This window comes from Papaver somniferum, unplaced genomic scaffold (genome assembly GCF_003573695.1).
Source record: "Papaver somniferum cultivar HN1 unplaced genomic scaffold, ASM357369v1 unplaced-scaffold_70, whole genome shotgun sequence".
Taxonomy (NCBI): Eukaryota; Viridiplantae; Streptophyta; class Magnoliopsida; order Ranunculales; family Papaveraceae; genus Papaver; species Papaver somniferum.
In genome coordinates, this window is record NW_020649860.1 from 577,333 (window position 1) to 600,580 (window position 23,248).

Below are 23,248 nucleotides of genomic sequence, written 5' to 3' on the forward strand. Positions count from 1 at the left end.
AAAATGGAAAAGAGATAGTTGTATGTAATGGACATAAGAGTTATAAAAACCTTAATTAGAGATAGTTGACTGGCATTCATCCGATTACGCTCATAATATTTCAAGTATTAATTAACGTAAGAGTTATAAAATATTTCACAAAAAGATGCGAAGGAGTGGGAATCGATCTTTATAAATTATAATTTCAATAAATGATGAACTTTATTTGAGGAATCAAATTGGGGAATGCTTTGGAAAATTAAGCTACAAACGACAAAATAAAGGGAAAGAAAAAAAAGATAAGATTACTGGTTGCTGCTCCTGATTCTCATGATGTTATTGATTGTTGAATATTGATGCAAGTGGTGGTAGAGAATATGCTTTTAGTGATATGTGAACAGGGTATTTACCGGTTTTGTAGAAATAACACAACTAAAGATCTTATTTTTTCAGTGTAAGTCGGTGAATGATTTGGCATTTTAGTTTCTTCCTGCGTTTTTATTTGTATTATTAGTGAATGATTTTTAGTTTTATGAATATAATTTATTTATTTTAAGGACAACTTGATAATGGATAATAGGTTGTTCGATAAATCCAAAAAGAAACCAACCTTTGGAAGATATTGCCGCAAAGGAAAGTAATACTTCTTTTGTTGCTTGAACCTCCCAGAACCTCGAAGATCTATATGATAGGGATGAAGCCCGTCCAAGATTAGTTTATGACCAAATTCGAGAGTATAATGCCTCGAATGTGTTTACCAACCTTGGTTGCAGATATGGCCAGATTCGTAAGTGATTTTCAATACTTGAGGAACTTCAACACATGAGTTGAGCGTTAGAGCCCGACGAGGGAAAAAATACATTTTATACATGATCCTAATCAAGACCTGGGTGTTCATGCGAAACAAAATCTGCAACTGGATAAAGATGTTCTAATAACAATCAAGAACATTCTCTTATAACATAATAATGCGTTTTATATTCGCGCACGACCTGAGTAATATCATTCCCATCGAGAAAAGTGAAAGGAATCACGCACTATGAAGAATCTACGAATAAAAGACGCCACAATTTGCTAATAGTTGAAGAAGTTTTGATTATACTTCCCAGTGATGGTTCTGAGACACCTGGCGTTCTGAATATTATATTTTAGCTGAAGGAAGACTAAGGATTTTCCCGTATTTCCGGGTGTCACCCTGCATACTTTCTCTTGCGTTATGTTTTTCTCATTCCGAACGGCGAGTTAAGGTGGAAACTAGATATGAAACAACTTGATCCAGGCACATGAAAACATATTATAACTCTAGAATTATCTCATAGTTTCCACGTTTTTAGCTGTCTGATAAGTATTCTACTATCCTGAAAAACTTTTTCAAATATTTGGCGGATGCTCGGGCATCAACAGCAAAAACCCGCCTGCGTTATCTCACGAAAATTCAGGATATGCTGCGAGAATATTGTTACAATTTTATAAATTTCTTAAAAACTTTTGGATTAAATCCCAACGACAGAGGTAAGCCCTATGTTTTCCCCTCCATTTTCATTGGTGTTCCCGAGCATATGTTCGAGATCTACCAAGATTTAGTGACTTATGACAGGTCGCACACAAATGTTGTTCCTTCCAACCCAGTTTTCCATAAATGTTTAATTGCAACGTTCAACATGAATATTGTTCCTATTATTGTCAAATATTGATGATTGGGACGCATCTGATTATACTTACAATGTGTCAAATACTAATGCAAGAATTGTACAATATTTAAAAGAAATATATGGATGAGGGGATCTTGATCTTTATGATATCTTAAAGTGTCAAGAGTTGTCCAGAAAACTAATAATCAAGAACAAGATGTACCAAGTTTCAAGAATGAGATCATCTAACAAGTAATTGTATTGTTGATGAAACATATGCAAGACAATTTACCAAAAGTTAATTAACTTTGATTATGCAATTTTTTATGTTTTCCATTTCTTTTTGGAAGCTCAATTGAGTATTTTTTCGTTTTTTAAAGTAAGAAAACTTTTAAAGTTTTTATGGTAGACATACTTTGTAGATCTATCAACATATAATGACAATTACATGTTTTAATCATCAATCATATATGTCTTTCAGATGATGATTGTGAACCCGAATTGGCCAAAAATTGACATGAATATGCTTCTGATTGTCCGAATCTATAACCTGTGTTTTAAAGTTGAAAATAGACCGTTTTGTGAAATAAAACAAGGAATAAATTTATCTGCAAAAAGTTGTATCAAGCTCTGGATCAAATTATACTTATGATGTATCAAATACCAACGCAATATTTCTACGATGTTTGATATAAAAATATGGATGAGGGGATCTTGATACTTATGATATGCCAAGTGTCAAGAGTTATCCAGAAAACCAATTATAAAAAACAAGATATACCAAGTGTCAAGAATTAGATCATCAAACAAGTATTTGTACAATTGATGGGATATAGTTATTATTTTGGAATCTAATATCGTTTTGAATTACTTAGAAGATATTTCACCGGATAAATACTAATTTGAGCATTGGAAGGTTGCACTTCTCCTAGGTTCCTTTCATATTTGAATTGTTAGATAAAAACACGCAACATGATCCACGTAAATCACCTTTTACTTTGACTGTCATTGAATGAGTGACGTTTACATTTAATTAATAACCACCATTAAGTTTTTCTACAATTAGTGAATAAAATAGACACGAAAGGATTTTTTTAAGTTGTACATTATTAGTTACGATACTTGGATAACAGAAACTTAACCATATCATTACTTGGATAACAAAAATATATTAGTGGTATTTTAAAGTGCTTTCATGAAATATGTCATGTTAAAAATATTTACCTTAATAACCTGAGGTTTAGCCGGGGCGTAAGCCCCGGTGATACCTAGTTATAATTATAAAAAAATTAAGGGTATATAAGATAGATTTAGTGAGAAAGTATGTATATAAACAAAGCGGACAGATAAAAAAAAAGACAGATCAAAATAGAGAATAGAGGACGGATAAAAAAAGACAAAGAGGGTGTTATTTTGATATTTCCAACAGTTGGTTTTTCAAGCAAAATTAAGAGTTTCAGTCAAACTCAAATTCTTCATAAAGGATGAAATAATGTTCGATGAATAATGAAAAAATACCGAAGTTCCGAGGATTGGTCGGCGGACGACATAGTGACACGAGCATGCCACCATGACCACCATGGTCGGCTCCTTGCTTGCCGAAATTCGGTCCCACCTCCATCATTGATTAATGACTTAATTAATCTTCTAGGGTTCATATTTCGCCCAATGACTCTCCAACAACTTGGAAGATAATCCATGCACCAGTAGATAATCTCACGACCACCAAGGGACGGTTTCTACACCCCTTGGATGGTCCTCCTCCTTCCATAATTCGGTTTTACTACCGAATGCTCAGTAAAGCACTATTTTAATTATGAGTAAACACTGATTAGTCATCCATACACCAATTGATCTGCAACTAACTTTGGTGAATGCTTGATCAAGCATATGGGAACCACATGGTTGGTTCATCACCACCTATGGACGATCCCTATCTCCTCCATTTTGGCTCAATGATTGATGAATCATCCATCTGCCAAAATTAGGGTATTGAACTAATGCTCTGAAGAGCATAATTATGGACAGGTTCAAACACCAATATTTTTATATTGATCCATCAGTCAATATTTTGATTAATTAATCAATATTCGATCAAGCCACCAATATTTTATTGACTGAACTGTCAATTGCTCGGCAAAGCAATATTTCTCATGTTGATTCAACCATCAACATTCAAGAATTTCATACTGATTCAGCTATCATTATTTTATTGGTTCATCCACCAATACTCAGTTGGTCCATCAATCAACATTTAATTGGTTCGTTAGTCAACCAATATTTTAATATTATTATCTCTGCTTCATCATTTGACATGTGGATCACAGATGAACCTTCTATGATTATTTTCGTACGACTTCCTGTCAAATGTTTGACGCATCAACATAATGATTTATGATCGATCCAGCAATATTCTCATTAGCCTATGCTTATCAATCCAAGTCATTCAACTATCATTACTGCTTCGGCTAGCATAATGATATGTCACGGTCATCAGTGACCTAATTCAACATTCATGGTCCACAAAGCATATTATTGTCTCAGCAGCCACTTCATGCTTCTTCCATCATAAACATGATTCATTAGTTAAGACACATACTCTAACTAGGTGAACAATTGACCACATAAAAATACGTCTGCAAAGCAGACTTTCACATGAGACATCAACTCATATCACATGGGGGGATATTCACTAGGGTTTTGGTCTGGCGGGCCTATAACACGTGCGATGTGCAACACATCCACAATGAGATATGTAAATAAATCGTGCTGGCAGTTGAGGGAGTAAATCGAATAATGGATGGTCAATCAACCAAGTCTTCCATACAAAGTGGAAGTGGTTTATGCACGTTGTCCCACTTTCCCATTTTTCCAATCTTTTCAAGCGTCACCATTTACAGGAGATCGATATGCTGCAATAAATAGGTTTCTCAACCTATTATTTGATTTCTAAGACAATTTAATTGAGTAAGACTCAACACACAACTGAATTATCAAACACTTATAGAGGATTTCTCTCGTCTACACAGAGAATTATCTTCAAAGCAGTTCAACACATCACATCATCAATCGATGAATCTCCATTCATATCCACACATTCTCAGCTTCCTTTCCTACAGACCGACCCTTTTCCTTCCTTGTGACCGAACTGAATCTGGAACGACCATTGTCCTGGTTTAGGCCAGAGTCATACAAATTAGTCTCTCGAACTCAAAGTATCTCCGTGCAGTACATTTGTTTAAATGTTCAGACGATTTGTTTCATTGATCCCTTGCCTCATCCACTACTTTTTATCAGAAAACTTGTAAACCGTTTTTACCCGGGAACAAATTGGTGATCACAGTGAGAGATTGATCTCTCGTCGCAAACTCACTCTCTTAAAAATGATCGCTCTTAGGTCAGATTCCATAATTCCTAATTCCAATCACAATCTTTCAAACCGTAACATTCCTCATGTTCCTTCCGCCAACTCTCCCTTTTCCAATGGCGCAGTCGACGGAGAAATTCCGACTTTGGTCGAGTTGGCATGAAGACAAAAAGTTCAAGATTTTCATTATGAGAAAAACTAGCATTGCAGATGTACACCACCTATACATACACCGGTCGTTCTTTGAATCAATATTGCGTTAAGTTGAAATATCCCATGTCCCATTATAATAATCAGCAACACCGTTTTCTATACCAGTGGTGCTACATGCACAGTGACTTTTCACAGAAAAATGCATCGAAAAATAATCTGACCGTCCCCATCAGCGTGCTTAGCTTTGGGATGGTAGTGTAGGAAAGTGGGGTCCACATGTTACTCTCACTCGGTGATTTCTTCCGGAGAAATCCGAAATACATGTAGAGTTATTCTTTCTATATCATGTGCGGTGGAGGTGGACCTAACATTATTCTCTATGTCCTGAAAAAGAGAACAACACTATAAGTAGGTGGGTATCAATAAAATAAGTTAGTATTATCTCGAGCCATCAAAAAATAATTAAAATAGTAGTTTCAATCCCAACCAAAATACTTGTGTAGTCCTGTATCCCATCTCCCTAATAAACCTAAGTTCTAAATTATTAATCGTCTCCACGTTCTTTAATCAAACACATTACAGTACGACACCTCAACAACAATTCACAATAAAAATCAGCAACATCATACATCACGAGAAAGATAGCACTACGTACATACTCCCAAGAGAGACCTATTTAATTTTGGACACCCTTAAATTAGATTTTTATTCAGAAAATACGACGTTATATTTACTATATGTGCAATTTTAGGATTTTAAAGTGGTAAAATTAGCAAAACTAGTCATAAAAACCTAAGGTGACCAAACTTGTGGTACAAAAAACCCATTCAAATGTTGGGATCCATTAAAACTCCATCTTAAAAAAAATTAATACAAAAATCCCAAATTTGAAAATTGGTTTCATCAAATTCTATGATGTTTCATCAGATTTTTTGATGAAGCTAAAATTGGTTTCATCAAATTTGTAGGGTTTTTGTGTTACTTTTATTTTGATGGGTTTTTTGTATTACTTTTGTTTTGATGGGTTTTTTGTGTATGGATAGTGACACCTTTGGGATTATAACTCGCAGACCGTAAAAAAAAAAACAAAAAAAGGTCTCCCGTCAAGAACTATATCAATCAGGAGTATATTTCAAAAAATTTGGGCAAATTAATAAAGTAACCAACTTCAAACCATATAATTAATAAACGGTCATTTTTTTGAGGTCTTTTATAAACTTGCCTTTCCGTTACTTCTTTCACTCGGTCCCACCAAAATGGTCCAAACCAATTGACTTAGTCAATATTTAGGGTTAAAATTACCACTATATCCTCATCCTTATATCTTACGATCCGGTATTCTTCATGTTTTATTTCGTTTCTTCTTCTTCTTATTTCTGTCGCTCTCTCACAATTCTTCCGCCGAAACTGGGTTAAAAACTTGGGTTATTGATGAACAAGAAGTGATCAACAGGGAAGACATGATTAATAGTGAAATAGAAGAATCATGTATTAGTGATGTCTGGAATTTTTGAAGTTTTAGAGTTTCATTGGATGCGGCGAAGATGAAGCACAAATCGAGGATGAAAAAAATCAGAATCCATGTAAGATTTTTAGAACCCACATAGTATTTAGCTTAGTATTGATGTTTAGATAGGGAAATCGATTTATTTCGATTGATTTGAATTCTAGGGTTTGGGGTTCTTTCCCCCTTTTTGGTTCTCTATATTACATGATTTATGTCTATGATTGATCATCTTTTTTGTATTTTTTTTTTGTTTAGTTAGGGTTTAATTTTGTTAACTTATGTTTAAATTTTTGTTGCAGTGGGTTTTTTAGGGTTTCTGAAATTTTCTTGTTCGTTTTTGCTGTAGCTGAAATATGGTGATGAATGGTGAAGATTGATGATTATAAAGAGTTCCAGTGGTTTTAGTTGAAATGGATTCACAGAAAAATCTGTTGAGGAAGTGCTGGTGTTCTTGTTGTTTCAATGTTTGTGCATGATTAGGATTTCGGGTTGTTACTGTGTTTCAATGTTGTCGAAATATGAAATTACTGCAAGGTGTTTGTGAAAAAGCCTGACTTTGCAGTTCCTTAGCTAAACTAAGTTCTGTGGTTCTTGGAAATTGAGGAACTGTAGAAGTGGGATGAGTAAATGGAAGATCGGTCTTTGAATTGATTTACAGGGATAAAATACTTGGAAGAAAATTTGGAGTTGCTGTGAGGATATATAATGCAGACAAAGAACAATTATGGGTACGAAACGGTTGATGTTTTGGCTGAGAGATTTGTCCGAGAAAATTCTAAGGGATAGTTGATGGTTTGTCATTGAGTTTATGTTCATGGCTAGAAGAATTGGGTTTCAATTTGGTTTGGAATTCTAGTGAATTGTCAGGACATTTGGAAACAATTTCAAAGTAAAGATGGGGAAGTGACCGGATGCGTATGAATGTTTGGGATTACATTGAGCTTGGAAGAATGGGATTTACCTGGTAAAACCAAACCATTCTCACCTCATGTTTTCATATTGTTTAGGAGATTGAGTTTGTGTGAGATATAAATTCAATGCAGGGAAGGATATATGGAAAAGTTTACAAATCAATCACTCGTACATCTATCCCCTGCTTACTAGTTCAGACGCTCAACATGTATGTTGAAATTCGTAAGTGAAGTTCTTTACTTGGTCTGAGTCACTGAGTTGACTCGAAAACGACTCATAACACTAACTGGACCTAGTCCTTCCATGTGAGGAGTGTACATGTCTTTTACCAGGTAGCATAACTGCCACATCTGCAATTAACTTCTGTTACCCGTCGGGACGAAAAAAATCTATCTCGGCCGGTTTATAGAAAGATTCAAAAAAAAACGGCCAGTTTTTTAATTGTGTGTCATAAAGGTGGCTACTTTAATAAAAAACCCTTCAAATTTTGTAATACTGCATAGGATAACCTGAAGTCTGTATCCCGGACAAGTCCCGTATATATATTACATAAAGAAGGTAGGTGATAACCAAACAAACAAAGGGTCTTCATCGCACGCCTATGTATATAACCAGTTCAAGAAAATCACGTCAGATACAATTCTCCCTTTCTACATTGAACAAAGACACCTTTCCCTCTCTCTCTAGATCATTTATAGAAACCCTAATTTTCGGTCTAAAATTTCCTTTCTAGATTTTCTCCATTCGATTCATTTCTAAGAGAAATTTGGGTGGAAGTTTTTGCTCTATAAAAAAAGTGTGTTGAGAATTGCTGTATGTCAGTAGTTGATTGCACTGAGAATTGTTATCACGGTGGAATCGGTGTTGTTAAGAATCCATTACAATGGCCACAATTAAGAAAGAAAAGACGCCATCTTCTTCGTTTTGCTGTAAAAATGGTGGTTCCATTCAAAGAGAGATAACTTCATCTGCTTCTGTTGTTGAAGTACCTAATACCAATGATCCAAAGAAAAACAGCAGACCTTCTGTTTCAACTACTATGGAGACTGTAATTCGTTCTGTTGATTCCCTTCCTGAAACTTCTACTAATACTTCCATCAAAGGTATACAGTTCTTTCATTTTTTGGTTTCCTGATTCGACTCATGTCTTGATTTCTTGATTGATCTCATAAAGAAGTTTCCATTTAATGTTTTCATGATGATTTTTTTGTTCTTTGCTTAGTTAGTATTATACTATTATTGGAAGTTTGATTGATCCAGTAAACAAAATATGAGATCCTGAAATTTGAATTTTGGATGTGAATCATTCTTCCATGGGTGAAATCAGTTGGTTACGGACAATTTTGTCCAAACTAGGTTTTGATTTTGTTATAACATTTACTAGTTGTCATACTTAAAACATTGATCGCGAAGGTGTTTGCTATTCTTGCTTGTGAGTATTAGTAGTAGAAGTTTGTTTGGTGGAAGTGTTTGTTTGTTGATAGAACTCTTGTGATCTGTATTTTGCTTGTCAACCATTAATTAGGTGTTCCCTGTTCTGTTTGGATGAGGTGTGCATTGTTGTTAGCTGGAGCCATTTGTATTTGGTTACTTGTTGATAAGCTCTGTCTTGCTTGTGATATAGTAGAATTGATATGATTATGGTGGTTTTGTGATTTAGTGTTTTGGTTGTGAACTCGTGATTGCTACACAGGTATTCAGATCATGATGAGGGCTCAAAGTAGTCACCCATTGGATCCTTTATCAGGTGCTGAAATTTCAGTAGCAGTGGGGACTGTTAGAGCTGCTGGAGCCACTCCTGAGGTGAGGATATGCCTTTGTTATATATTTTTTGCAGTTAATTTTGATTGATATTATGCTGCCAAGGATGTCTGCCGCGCATTGTATGTTGTGTACATGTTTTGATTTCCATTGGCGAGATTCATGAATATATTTTATTCTGTTTACAGGTTAGAGATAGTATGCGGTTTGTTGAAGTGGTCTTGTTGGAACCAGATAAACAAGTTGTTGCATTAGCAGATGCATATTTCTTTCCTCCTTTTCAGCCATCTTTACTTCCCAAAACAAAAGGTGGACCTTTTATTCCTAGTAAACTTCCCCCGAGGAGGGCTAGACTTGTTGTTTACAACAAACGGTCCAATGAGACAAGTGTATGGATTGTTGAGCTAACTGAAGTACATGCTGCAACTCGTGGTGGTCATCATAGGGGAAGAGTCATCTCCTCAGAAGTGGTTCCAGATGTTCAGCCCCCCATGGTAACTGTTCTTTGCATTTTATAGTAGGCAGATCTGTGTGGTAATGATGGTCATGACTCATGCACCATGTCACGCTAACTTTAAGGGTTTGGAATAGAGACACTAGTGTCAAAATGGTTCCTTATATGCTTTCAAAGAGACGAACCTTTTTTCCTCTTTAAGTCATTTTCCGAATCTAAATGTCGGTTCTCTCTCATTTGCAATTGCAGGATGCGGAGGAATATGCTGAATGTGAAGCTATTGTTAAGGATTATCCTCCGTTTCGGGAGGCAATGAAAAAGAGGGGTATCGAAGATATGGATCTTGTGATGGTTGATGCCTGGTTAGTTTATGTGCTAACTACTTACCCATTCAAAGATGCATTTATTTATCTTACATCTATGTTTCCCTTTACAGGTGTGTTGGATATCATAGTGAACATGATGCACCTAGCCACAGACTTGCCAAACCACTTATTTTTTGCAGAACGGAGAGTGACTGCCCCATGGAAAATGGATATGCTCGCCCAGTGGAAGGCATTCATCTAGTTGTTGATATGCAAAATATGGTAATACTTGAGTTTGAAGACCGTAAACTCGTTCCCTTACCTCCTGCTGATCCGTTGAGAAACTATACTGCTGGAGAAACTCGAGGAGGAGTTGATAGAAGCGATGTGAAGCCTCTACAGATTATCCAGCCTGAAGGTCCAAGCTTTCGGGTCAGCGGACACTTTGTAGAATGGCAAAAGGTACTTAATATCTTATTCTGCTAATCGGTTGAAGTCTTGGTTCTGTGCTCAGTAACAGCAAGGTGTTTCGTTGTTATTTTCTTGCTAAGAGATCTATGTTTCTGAAGCTATTAGAATGATCCACTGAGTCGAAATTGTCTTTATCTATTTTTGCTGGCAGTGGAATTTTCGCATTGGTTTCACACCAAGGGAAGGTCTTGTGATCCATTCTGTTGCATATATTGATGGTAGTCGTGGTCGCAGAGCTGTTGCCCACAGGTTGAGTTTCGTCGAGATGGTGGTACCTTATGGAGATCCTAATGAACCCCATTATAGGAAGAATGCATTTGATGCCGGGGAAGATGGCCTTGGTAAAAATGCACATTCCCTTAAAAAGGTGAATTTGCTTACTCTCTATACTGCAATTGCCAGTTTATATCCTACAGCAATTTTAAGATAACAATGTTTGTATAGATAATCTAAGACGAGTTTGCATTGTAGGGGTGTGATTGCTTAGGGTATATCAAATATTTCGATGCCCACTTTACAAACTTCAGTGGAGGTGTTGAGACAATTGAAAACTGCGTATGTTTGCATGAAGAGGATCATGGTATTTTATGGAAGCATCAGGACTGGAGAACAGGGTTAGCTGAAGTTCGGAGGTCCAGACGTCTGACAGTATCCTTTATATGTACTGTGGCTAATTATGAGTATGGGTTCTTCTGGCACTTCTATCAGGTCAGTTTAACTTTTTCTTGTGTTTTTTCCGTAAGCGTAGGCAGAATTTGCTCGAAATTGAAATAGTCTTTATCAGGAACATTGTTTACCTTGGGGTTATGATAGCTGTTTTTGAATTAGATGAGTTTGTGCAGCTGTAGCCTCTTAAGGATGCATTCATTTCTACAACCTCAATTATTTAGCTACTTCTGCATGCATCTTTCTTCAGTTGGTGCTGGTTGTCATTTCTTTTTCCTTTTCCAAGTTGATGCTCTTTTCTTGGAATACATATTCTACATTAGTTGCCGGATCCTTATATTATTCCTTTGTTACATTACAGGATGGAAAAATTGAAGCTGAAGTCAAGCTTACTGGAATTCTTAGCTTAGGAGCTTTGCAGCCTGGGGAATTCAGAAAATATGGTACGACCATTGCACCAGGATTATATGCTCCAGTGCACCAGCACTTTTTTGTAGCTCGTATGGATATGGCAGTCGACTGCAAACCTGGTGAAAAGCATAACCAGGTAATGATTAGGGTTTTGATGTTTTCTACTCTTGCGACTTGTTTCACAATTCTCGAATTCTCTTATAGTTGCAGTGTTGTTGATAACGATAGACATTCTAATTTTGTAGGTCGTAGAAGTGAACGTTAAAGTTGAAAAACCAGGGCAGAATAATGTACACAACAATGCATTTTATGCTGAAGAGGAACTTCTCAGAACAGAACAGCAGGCAATGCGTGATTGCAATCCTCTCTCTGCTCGCCATTGGATTGTAAGACATTCTTTCTCTGATTGACCAAGTTTCCATATCATTATAGGCTTCCCTTTTATTTATGTATTTATTTTCTTTTTATCTCTTTTTCCCTTTAATTGAAAGCACGCATTTTTTCTTTAATTCACATGGGTCGACAGTTGCAGTTTGGTTCGCTTTACATTGTACCATTTTACTTTTCCAGATCAGGAATACAAGATCTGTTAACCGGACTGGACAACTTACAGGGTACAAGCTCGTACCTGGCTCTAATTGTTTGCCATTAGCTGGTGCAGAGGCAAAGTTCTTGAGAAGAGCTACTTTCTTGCAGCACAATCTATGGGTTACATCCTATGCACCAGGTGAGATGTATCCTGGAGGAGAGTTCCCGAATCAAAACCCACGTGCTGGTGAGGGTCTGGGAACATGGATTAAGCAGAACCGTTCCCTTGAAGAAACTGACATTGTTCTCTGGTTAGCTTCACCTTTCTTTTAGTCATTAAGACAAATTTGTTGAATGCAAATCAGGAGACTAACAAGAGTTTGTCCTCTACTAGAATAGAGGAAAGGATCATTAGTTATGTTCAATTCTGAAATCCATTTGTTAGCTTCTATACTTAATTTTGATAACCACTTCAATTTAAATAACATGATACAGAATTCCAAGTTGATTCTTTGTGCTGAAAATGTTCATGACGTGGAAAGACTGTTGTTTCTGCATGGTGTTTTGGTATCACTTATTGCTTTTGCTATACTATTGTAGGTATGTGTTTGGAATTACACACATCCCTCGACTGGAGGATTGGCCTGTCATGCCCGTGGAGCACATCGGTTTCATGCTTCAGGTATTTCCACCTCTTCACCTCATCAGTTTGGCTATGGTAGGCCTTTAAACTATAATATTAAGGCATAGTTACCTATTAATGGCACCGAATATTTGCATAAACATCTCATTTTAAACTGAAGGTTCATCTGTGATAATTATGTGGAATCTCACAATCACCTTTTATGTTGCAGCCACATGGATTCTTCAACCGTTCTCCAGCAGTGGATGTCCCACCTAGTACTTGTGAGTTGGTGGACCTTAAAGAAAATGGCTCTTCGAAACCAACAATTCAGAATGCTGTACTTACAGCAAAACTTTAAAGAGGGCAGAAACATCTTCTTGGTTGGTCAGTCCACAACAATGTCGCATGCATCTGTGACGAAACCGGCCAATTAGTTTGTAAGTAGGCTGCAGAAATTGAGACCTTTAAGAAAGCGTTATTGAGCATTCAGAACATCGATCAGTTTAAACCTTATGGAATTTCAGTTATTGTTAATAACGTCACTTGTGAACTCGAGTTAAATCTAGTTTTCAACAATATCATGAAAGGATTCCAGTTGGTTTTCCCTATTTACAATCCCCACTTTTCCTATATCCCATCCCTATCACAAATTTTAAAATCAATTTACTTTTTAATTTTGTTTTCTCCTATTTCCCATCTATAAAAGTCAACACAACTATGACCCTAACTATTAACATTTTTATTCATCTTGATCTTCCTTATCAGTGAAAAAGAAAAACCATTTAAAACCATCAAGTTACAAACCCTGGGTTAGATCTCTATTCAAACACTACAATACATCTATTATTTTTCTCTTTTATGGTATTTGAATTAATCGATACTAGTATCTAACCAGTGCTACGCACCGGGCCGGTGGGATCAGCTAATTTAGTGTGGCGGGCTTCGCCCCGCACCCGTAGTTAAATGCATCAGATTTTTTTTTGAACAGTCCTTCATTAGTATGATTTTTATAAAGGATTGTGGAAGTTTAGTGTCCATTAGATATCTAATGAGTCGATGATTAAGATTTGGAATGATAAATCGAAATTCATGTAGTATTATTATATCGGCACATATTACAATAATTAAAAAAAATTGACTTTATATATTTTTGGATTTAGAATTATCTGGATTTAATTGAACAATTAAACACAACTGTCTCGTTGACCATACTTCTATATAAAAACCACGTATACGTTTTATGTCTTAAATTCCACGCGTGGTTAGCCTCACCCATCCACACCAACTGTATTGAAAAATAATTAAGGTGCAAGACCGATGTATCAGAGTGGAAAAACTAACAAACAAACACTATATTTTGTGCCCGTGCTACGCACCGGGCAGATCCGAAAACCATTTTGCCTTGCCCTGTCCTGATGCATGCTTAGGATTTTTATTTTGGTGTAGCTCGGTTTCGCCTCGCCACGTTTCATGGATGGGGCGAAGCATTTATGATTTTGTGTGTCTCGGTTTCACCTCTCCCCGTCCCGATGCATGTTTATGATTTTTGATTTGGTTTGGCTCGGCTTCGCCTCGCCCGTCCCAATGCATGTTTAGGTCACATGATAGTTGTTTTTAACAATTGCTGGGATACAAAAGTCCGAATCATAAATGTTGTCCTTAATGCTACTGTAATAGTCATGTTCAACACTGTTGAGATACAAAAGCCTAAATGTTGGAGTAGAAACTGAAAGCAAACTTTGTTATAAGCAACCAAAAATATGAACAAAAAGAACTATTATTGCCCAAAAAAAACAGTTCATATACTCTTAATTGTAATTTTCTTGGGATGTACATTTATTTGTTTGATGCTAAAGAGTTTACTTACTCGACTACAGGGAAGTAAGTATCTTATTTTTCTGATAAGGATCAATGGCATCACTTGGTAACGTAAGACTTGGGGCATCTATCAATATACTCGGAACATTTGACATTCTTGTGACCTTTGATGAAGTGCATTCAGCGCTTCTTGTTTTTGTAGTACTGGTTCCTGTTAGGTCGTTGTATTACATGTGTAATACAACTCAGTATGCTGACCCTGCAACCTAAACTGAGTAGTGATCACATAAAGGAAAACAAAGACCATATTAGTGAATGTGCCAACTACCACCAAAATTGAAACCTAAACCAATTAAAATTTCTAGAGTGAAATTATAGAAACTGGTTTGCAAGTATACAATATCAGAAAATGTCATGGCTTTCTCTAAATGTGATCTTACTGAATTATACTGGTACTAGTGTTGAGCCCGTGCGTTGCACGGGTTTAAATCTGTCATACGGAATTTGTTACTATGATATAAATGCATAAATTAAGTAATTCAATGTTTTTATACTCGGGGATTTTGCTTAAATTTTGTAATTTTTTCCCAGTTCTGAAATTGTACTAATCATCTTCAGTTACCAATTGACAAATATTTTCTCTTCTATCAGTTTCATCAAGATATGATTAGATTTTGGTAATAAAAAAAAGAAAATTATTACTTTTTTTTACAGATTCAACTTGGTTTGGAGAGATTATCAGTTTGGAATCTAATTAATGTTTCTAGCGAGTTCTAATCCAAGGAAAAAATGCAATAGTAACAAATTAAAAGTTGGTATCATAAAAACTATAAAATAGTTAAATCGTCATCACTCTCATCACCTTCGTTTTTACCATTGCTATGGTCGATAAATATCGGAATTTCGCCATCACTATCTTCAACCAGCGGTGGCGTTTTGTCATCAGTCTCCTCTCCCTCGTCTTCGTTTTAACTTATGTCGAAAAATGTTAGCATTTCTTCGTTGCTCTTTTGATCCTCTCCCATGTGACTGCCAAAAGGTGTCTTTCCCTGCATCACATATATTTTTTGTTCTGCAATGGGTAAATTGAGAGTGTAACCGTTATACAGATCAACTAAAAAAAACTAATCATATCGAGCACTATATTTATGTAAAGCTTCCCAGATTCATTAGCCTGAATGGTCAACAACTCCAAGTAAATTACAATTTAGGTATCTGTTTATGGTTTATGGTTTATGGAGTAATCATCACCTTATGCAGTTAGGTATCTGTTAATGGCACTCACAATCCGTGGGAGTAATCATCACCTTATATGTAGCGTGAAAGGAAAATCGCCGAATACAATGGTAAATAGATGTGCGCTCGTCCGTTGCACGGGTTCAAATTGGTTGTCCCAAAGGTAATTAATCCATGTAAGCGTATAGGTTTTTATGCAAAAAATTGGTTATGTATATTGAAAGTGATTCGACGCTCATTTACCTACTCATTCTATTTTGCTACGTCAATCCCTCGATTCTTATTGGTCGGGTGCCAAGAGCATGATTCGACGCTCATTTACCCACCCGTTCTATTGTGCTACGTCAATCCTTGATTCTTATTGGTCGGGGGCCAAGAGCATGATTCGGCGCTCATTTACCTATCCATTCTATTTTGCTACGTCAATCCTTGATTCTTATTGGTCGTGGCCCATGAAGAGCATGATTCGACGCTCATTTACCCACCCATTCTACTGTGCTACGTCAATCCTTGATTCTTATTGGTCGGGGGCCAAGAGCATGATTCGGCGCTCATTTACCTATCCATTCTATTTTGCTACGTCAATCATTGATTCTTATTGGTCGTGGCCCAGGAAGGGCATGATTCGGTGCTCATTTACCTATCCATTATAATTTGCTACGTCAATCCTTGATTCTTATTGGTCGTGGCCCAGGAGCTCTAGAATTCGAGCTTTTGGTCTAACTTTCAATGTGAGGCCAGCAATTTCCACTCAAATTATATATAAAATACGGTATTGTCTGGTCTGGTTCACATACCCCATTTGGCTTTTCATTTTTCATCTTGTCATCAAGTTCTTTCGGTAGATGTTCTAGCAATCATCGAAGCAACCTACTGACATGGATCTACCACGTATTGAATTTGATCTCACTTTAACATGCCCAGCCCACTAAAGCCACTGAGGATGCATCTGGGGAGTATAAAGGTTGTTAAAATTCAAAACACTGAGCATAATTGAGAGATCATCGTCTTAAAAATGTGAGGATAAACAATTTGGTAAACTGTCTTGAGAGAACAAAAACACTAACATGTGAACACTTCCAACAACAGACAACAAAGCAATACAAAATAGCATTATATAAAGGTACCTTTTCTAACAGTAAACTTATTCTGTGATTGATTCACCACAGCCAAACTGAAGTAAGCATATCTACTCCACCCATAAGGAAAATTCTGTGAATATGCAACATCTAGGTACATTGGCTTTCCCTTGGGAAAAATAAATACCCTCCTACTCAAAGTAATATCATGAATTTATTAAACAATATATAATTATAAACTTCAGAAGGAGAATCAAAGATATAGATTACCATACCATTTGAAACTACCCACGACAAACACATCAGAGTAGTTTCTCTTTACGTTCAACCTAGAAAAACTGTCGTTGTCCCGGAAAATCTCCGGGTTGGAGGATCCTTCGGGGTACTCAGTACATTTGAATAGGCAACCATTTCAAGCCACAGCTCCAGCTTCACTACCACCAAGTGCACACCATCTTGTTCACCACCATCTCAGGCCAACCACAATCACAGCGAGCAAAAACACCAGCACTACAGCCTTCTGCTATTCTCAATCCACTACAAGTCTACAACCACCATTGCAACCACTTCAATAACCTCCTTCATTTCATCAGATTCTCAATTTTATCCTTCTTCTCTGTTGAATTCAAATCAACCAAGAAACATCACCCATCAAAAACACTTCAATTCAGCATCAGCTCTCAGATTCAATCTTCTACAAATCGAAAGCTCTGATTTATCTTGATTCAAACTCGACAGTCGAAGCAGCTACTCATCTCTATCTCGATTAGCAGCAACAGATTCCAAATTACAGCTCCAACACTCAATTTCAACAACAATTTTCTTCTCGATATGATTTTCACAGGGAACCCATATCAATTCTTCTATCAATCCACCATTAACAGCTCTGTTTAACTCAATCTATTCTTCTGTTTTCTTCTCCATTAACGGCAGCAGTTCAAACCATACATATGAACCCTAATTTCTTCTCGATTCAAAACCTAAATCAAACCCTAACATCAATTGCAGCAGACAAACATCTTCTTCCTAAGCAACAGCTTCCTGTAACAAATTCAAGTAAAACCCCTCTCAAATCTCTAATATCTTCGTTAATCTTCATCAACAGTTCACCATCATCTCTCAAATCTGCCGCGACCCCAAATTTCTATCTCAGATCGAATCCAGTAAAACCCAGATCCAACAATCACTGCACATTCTCGATTTCGTTGTTATTAACTGCTATCTTCTTCACAACTGTTTCTCATTGAAGAAGAAAATCAATTCTGAGAAGCTTCAAAAAAAACCTACAACATACGCGAATAAGAATATGAAAATGTTATCTTAGTTAGGGTTAAATTTGGACGGAAGTATTGTCTACCTAACTGACGTTAATAACGTCCAGTTAAGTATTTGGTGTAAACCAAGTGTAAGTAAATATTTAAGTGTAAATCCATACATAAGTGTTGTACACCCACGTTTCTGCTAACGGTGGTACTAGCATGCAGTTAAATATAGGGTGTAAACAGAGTGTTATTCAAATTTTAATGCTCCGACCAATAAAGTCCCGCCACTTGTCGTCTCCAAAATTGCTGTAGTTCAAAGTTTTTATCTCATTTAATTTGAGAGGGGTGTCACACTCACCGTGCGATGTGGGAGCTTATATGACTTAGTGTTTTAAAGGAGGGGAGATGTAAGATACAAAACATCCAGATTACATGCCTAATTTTAAAGATAACAACATCACGTTTTTTATAATCGCATAATAATCTTGTAATTTAAGATTTATACCAATAGCAATTAAAGAACATCTTTCAAAACTATAAATAACAACATGCTCCAAGAGACTAATAAACAAAATTATTCCATAAAAAGTAAATTAAAACACATGAATCAAAAACAAAAGAAAATAAACAAAGAAAACATAAAAACAAAAACCGAAGCATAAACATTAAGTTGTAAGATCTCGTATAAATGGGCCACTTGGTTCTTTAGAAGACATGAATAACAAAATATGACAACCATAGTCGAGGTGAATATCATAAGCAACCACCCAAATTGAGCATTCTTCCTATTAAAGCTAAGATTAATAAATGTTCTTGCTAGTGTCGGTCCAAGCAAAACTTGTTGAACCAACCATAGAAAAGAGACTGACTATGAATCTATCATGCATACTAATTATATCAAATAATTATCCAAATATTATATTATCCTTACATCCAAAACATAATGTACAGGTCTTTGGACCGTTGAGGACTTTGAAAATCTTCTTTCACGCCATTCCAATGTCTTTGCATAGATGTATCTTCCATGGAGTCTAGATGTTGTTCACGCTTATTTAGTGAGTTTGTTCTAAATATTTTATGAATTCTTGTTGCATTTGCTCGTGTATCGATTCTAAATCCTTTACATGTCGATAGAGTGAAAAACAACAATACCTGCTCACTCTTGATACAATCTTATAACTTCCTTTTAATAATTTATTGTTCGACATAAAAGGAAGAGGTCTTTTTTGTTCGACTGGACTGATAATTTATTTACCTAGAGGTCTTTGAGGATCATCCATATCCGGAATCTCAAATCATGGCACATGCAACACTTTTTTATTTAGCTTTTAGGTGTTCATTGTTCCGCCATAATAAGGAACATAGCCATATATGCACATATAATCAACAAAAGGTGAAAATTGTGGAAGAGGTAACCTGTTAAAGAACATCAAAAAGTAATACATAAAAAATTATATCAAACCTGTTTTCTAAAAAACTAAAGTCTCACTATAATAAAGGAAATCATGATCCAGCGTGAATTATGTACATCCCCACCAAGTATCTATTTGGTAGATATTACCTTGTGTTGGTTTACCAACAATCTTCCATGACTTAAGGAAGATTCTAACTTGACCATAATTCCAGTTTGAAGTACATCTCTGTTTTGACTTTAACTTATTCTTTTCCAACATAATAACCAGATATTTCACCCATCTAATGTGTCACACCATCATTTTGAATGAAGCTCATTTTCCTTCTCTCTCCCTGTAAGCTACACCTTAAATGCTGGAATCACAAAGGGTAAGGAATCTCTGGGTGCTGAACAACTAGCCAGCAAAAAGACAGGAAGTTGGAATTCAATTCCAATATAAAAACAAAAAAAAGAAAACATTGAAAACATTATACGAGTGTAATCACAAAAAGTAGATTGTTGTTCCACTGGTATGTGGAATATTGGAACCAAGACTTAAAAAGAGAGTAACTTTAGTTAATCCTAAAAGAATGTAATTTTAGTTAATTCAATGGTCGACGAAGAAGTACATTTGAGTTTTCTTTTATTCTTTATAATTTAATGTATGTTTCCATATCAACAGAATATCCTGTCACGTAATCCAATGAGCACGCCATATATATCATTTATGAAAACATCTGCATGGGCTGGGAAACCAAAAATTAGAACCCTCTTGTATCACTTCTTTACTTATGCAATCAAAGCAAGCATTAGTTTTGATTTATTTAGTTTAGTAATGAACTGTGCAACGCAGTTACCTTGATGACCTTGTTTCTTGTTTGCAGCATCACCGACACCAAGACCACATCATACTCCAAATCACAGTCTATAGTGGTTGCAACAACAATTGAATCCATGAAGCAATGTTTTAATACAGTAGATGATGTGGGCATATCGTTTTCAATTGGGTCAGAGGATAGCCCATCCTCATGAAAGCAGATGATGTAAGGGACAATGACAATGCATCCAGACCATCACCTATAGTGTCGTCAAATGTAGCCATGATGGAGGAGCCACTGTATCCACTGGATGTGCGTAGCAGTTCTGGATTCAATGAACCCACCCTTTGCGATTCCTGTACCGAGGTCGTAGTATGCAATGGACATAGTGTGGGTTTCATGCCTAACGTGTCTCTTGGTGAGTTATGCTCATCATCCGTATTGTCATTATAATATCTGTCTCCTATCATTTTCTGTAAAATGCTATTATTTTTTTAGTGAGAAAATGTAGAAAGTAGTTGTACTCTGTAAAATAAGATATGCTTGAAAGGGGTGTCCAAAACATTCTATTAAAAGTATGATAGATAAATATGCTTGAAAGAGGTGTCTAAAACATTCTATTAAAAGTATGATAGATACGAAAGAATAAAGGAATGAAAACGTATAACATCAATCATATCCATTGCATGCATACTCTCTTCCACCGTGATGGCATTGGCCCCATACCTTTGTCATTTAGGACATAAGTTTAGTAGCTTAAAATTTGACAAGTAAAAATTTATTTCAAATTCATACTATTTTTCCTAGGTTGAACTGCACATTCTTACATGTTCGTTCTGCGCAGGTTCCCTGACGCCCCCATTATCGAAGTGATTTGTGGGTGCTTGATGTCATAACAGTCGAAATTCTATAATATTCTTTTATTCTCTCATCTTAGGTGAAGCAACTCCGCGCAAAAATGAATAATATAATAAAAATGGCTCTTTTAACTGCCCCTATGGGGAAAGTGACCTCTTGAAGTTGACGAAATGTGTCTGAATTATTCACTTCATTTTCATTTACCCATAGCCTCAACATATAAAACCTTTTGGCATTAATGACTAACTTGGATTCTCCAATATGTGTTATATATGGCGATGCTTGACTTGAACTGCCACTATGTCTTGCATTACCTAAATTTTATGTAGAGTTGGATAATAACCCGTTAATGGATGAATTAAGGTATCCAATTCATCAGTTAAGATAAACTACTCACTGAAATAGTTCAATCCACTATAATTTTTGAGTAATTGAGTTATCCACCGACAAAGTACGCAATTAACACATTGTTGTTGCATTCTTTTTCTTCAGAACAAATTAAGAAAAACAGAATAAAATGTTAATGCAACACAAAACTCTTTTTTGGCTTTTTGAATTCAGATCATGGGTGAATTTAGCTATGTAACCGGGATGTTGTAATACACATCTATGATATCTTCCAAGATCCTTCCAGGCATGCTTTTTTGTATTGTACTTCTCTTATAAATGATTACCTTCTTTGCTGGAAAGTTGATATCTACCACTTTTTATTATCTTGTAACCTCCTTTGCATTTAATGAGAAGAACCAATGAGAAGAACCATAAAGACCTTTTTTGCCAAAAAGCTTTCAGGTTTTGAAATAAAAAAGGAGTTACCCATATAACCCGGGGTGATATGAAACTAACTAAAAGAATTAATACCAGAAGCGTCTTTTGTACTTTGTTAGTAAGCAATGAAAGAGATGAAGCAACATGACCTGCCACACCATATCTATCAATGTAAAACAGAATAATTTTTAGGTTGCATGCGTCATATCTTTTCCCAGCTCCAAGATGAGAACACTTCAGCAGAGTTCTTCGACTTAAGTTTTTGTCCAGAACTCTCACAATTATTATTGTTAGGAAAGAAGCATAGATCATAGAATAGAGAATGTTTCTCCATTCTGTGACCTCAGAGTGGTTAAGGTGAATAATTAGAGCATATACTTTTCATAGGAGACGTCAAAATTTAGAATATCTAGACATAAATTCCATTAGCCATTATAAATAGGATTAGCAGTTTTTTGAGAGTACGCGAGAGATAATATTAACCAAAATACCATGCAGACAAATGTCCCATATGTTAGTTGGTAATTCAAGTTGCCATGGACCAATAAAAGTGGAAGCAAAAAATCTGAACTGACCAGTTGAAAAATCAAAGTCCATGACAGGTTGATGTCCCTCTTGATCACTGAATTCTCACATCATGCATTTGAATCATTGAAGGGAAGAAATATATGTAGTGGAATTATAAAAACCTAAAAAAATTATGAAAGATGATAACATTTCATTATAAAAATCTAATCTACTTAATACGAAGAAGAGAAACAACACTGCGAAAAGTAACTACTGTATTTAAGCTACTAAATTAACGTAATTTAAACATGTACTATGATAAAGTGTTTTCATGTCATCTCAAAGATAACCTGCTTCAAAAAAAAAGAAATATCAAAGATAACCGACCTAAAAGAGCAAATTTTCTCTTGAAGAATTCAGAAACTTGCACCTACACATCGTCGAGTTATTTTATTCTTCTAATTTTATATGTCGTCGAATGGTACTCCCCCCGTTTAAAGTTCCAAGTCTCCCTCCAGTAGAGACTGCACAATAGCATATCTACTGCAAAAGAAACCTCTGTCAACTGGGCATTGCTTACGTTTTCCTGAGCTTTCTCTGTTCAGGTAGTCAGCCAAAGAAGCAACCAATCTCTCTAATGCAAGTCCAGCTTGTTTCTCAATGTCGTGAGAATCTATAACAACTGAATTGCAAAATAGTCATATAACAATCTAAACAGTAAGAATCCCAACCAAAACAG

At 35.9% G+C, this 23,248-nt stretch overlaps 1 protein-coding gene across 1 annotated transcript; it reads left to right on the top strand.

Annotated features, from left to right (window-relative positions):
* Nucleotides 1-6,494: 6,494 nt before the first annotated feature.
* Nucleotides 6,495-13,400, top strand: LOC113344052 (copper methylamine oxidase-like). Its single transcript, XM_026588114.1, has 13 exons — nucleotides 6,495-6,713; nucleotides 6,984-8,652; nucleotides 9,243-9,352; nucleotides 9,499-9,804; nucleotides 10,014-10,126; nucleotides 10,201-10,531; nucleotides 10,692-10,907; nucleotides 11,012-11,248; nucleotides 11,568-11,753; nucleotides 11,863-12,003; nucleotides 12,188-12,456; nucleotides 12,746-12,827; nucleotides 13,000-13,400. The coding sequence occupies exons 2-13, from the start codon at nucleotides 8,433-8,435 to the stop codon at nucleotides 13,126-13,128; spliced, it is 2,340 nt and encodes a 779-aa protein (XP_026443899.1). The 5' UTR covers nucleotides 6,495-6,713; nucleotides 6,984-8,432; the 3' UTR covers nucleotides 13,129-13,400.
* Nucleotides 13,401-23,248: the final 9,848 nt, after the last annotated feature.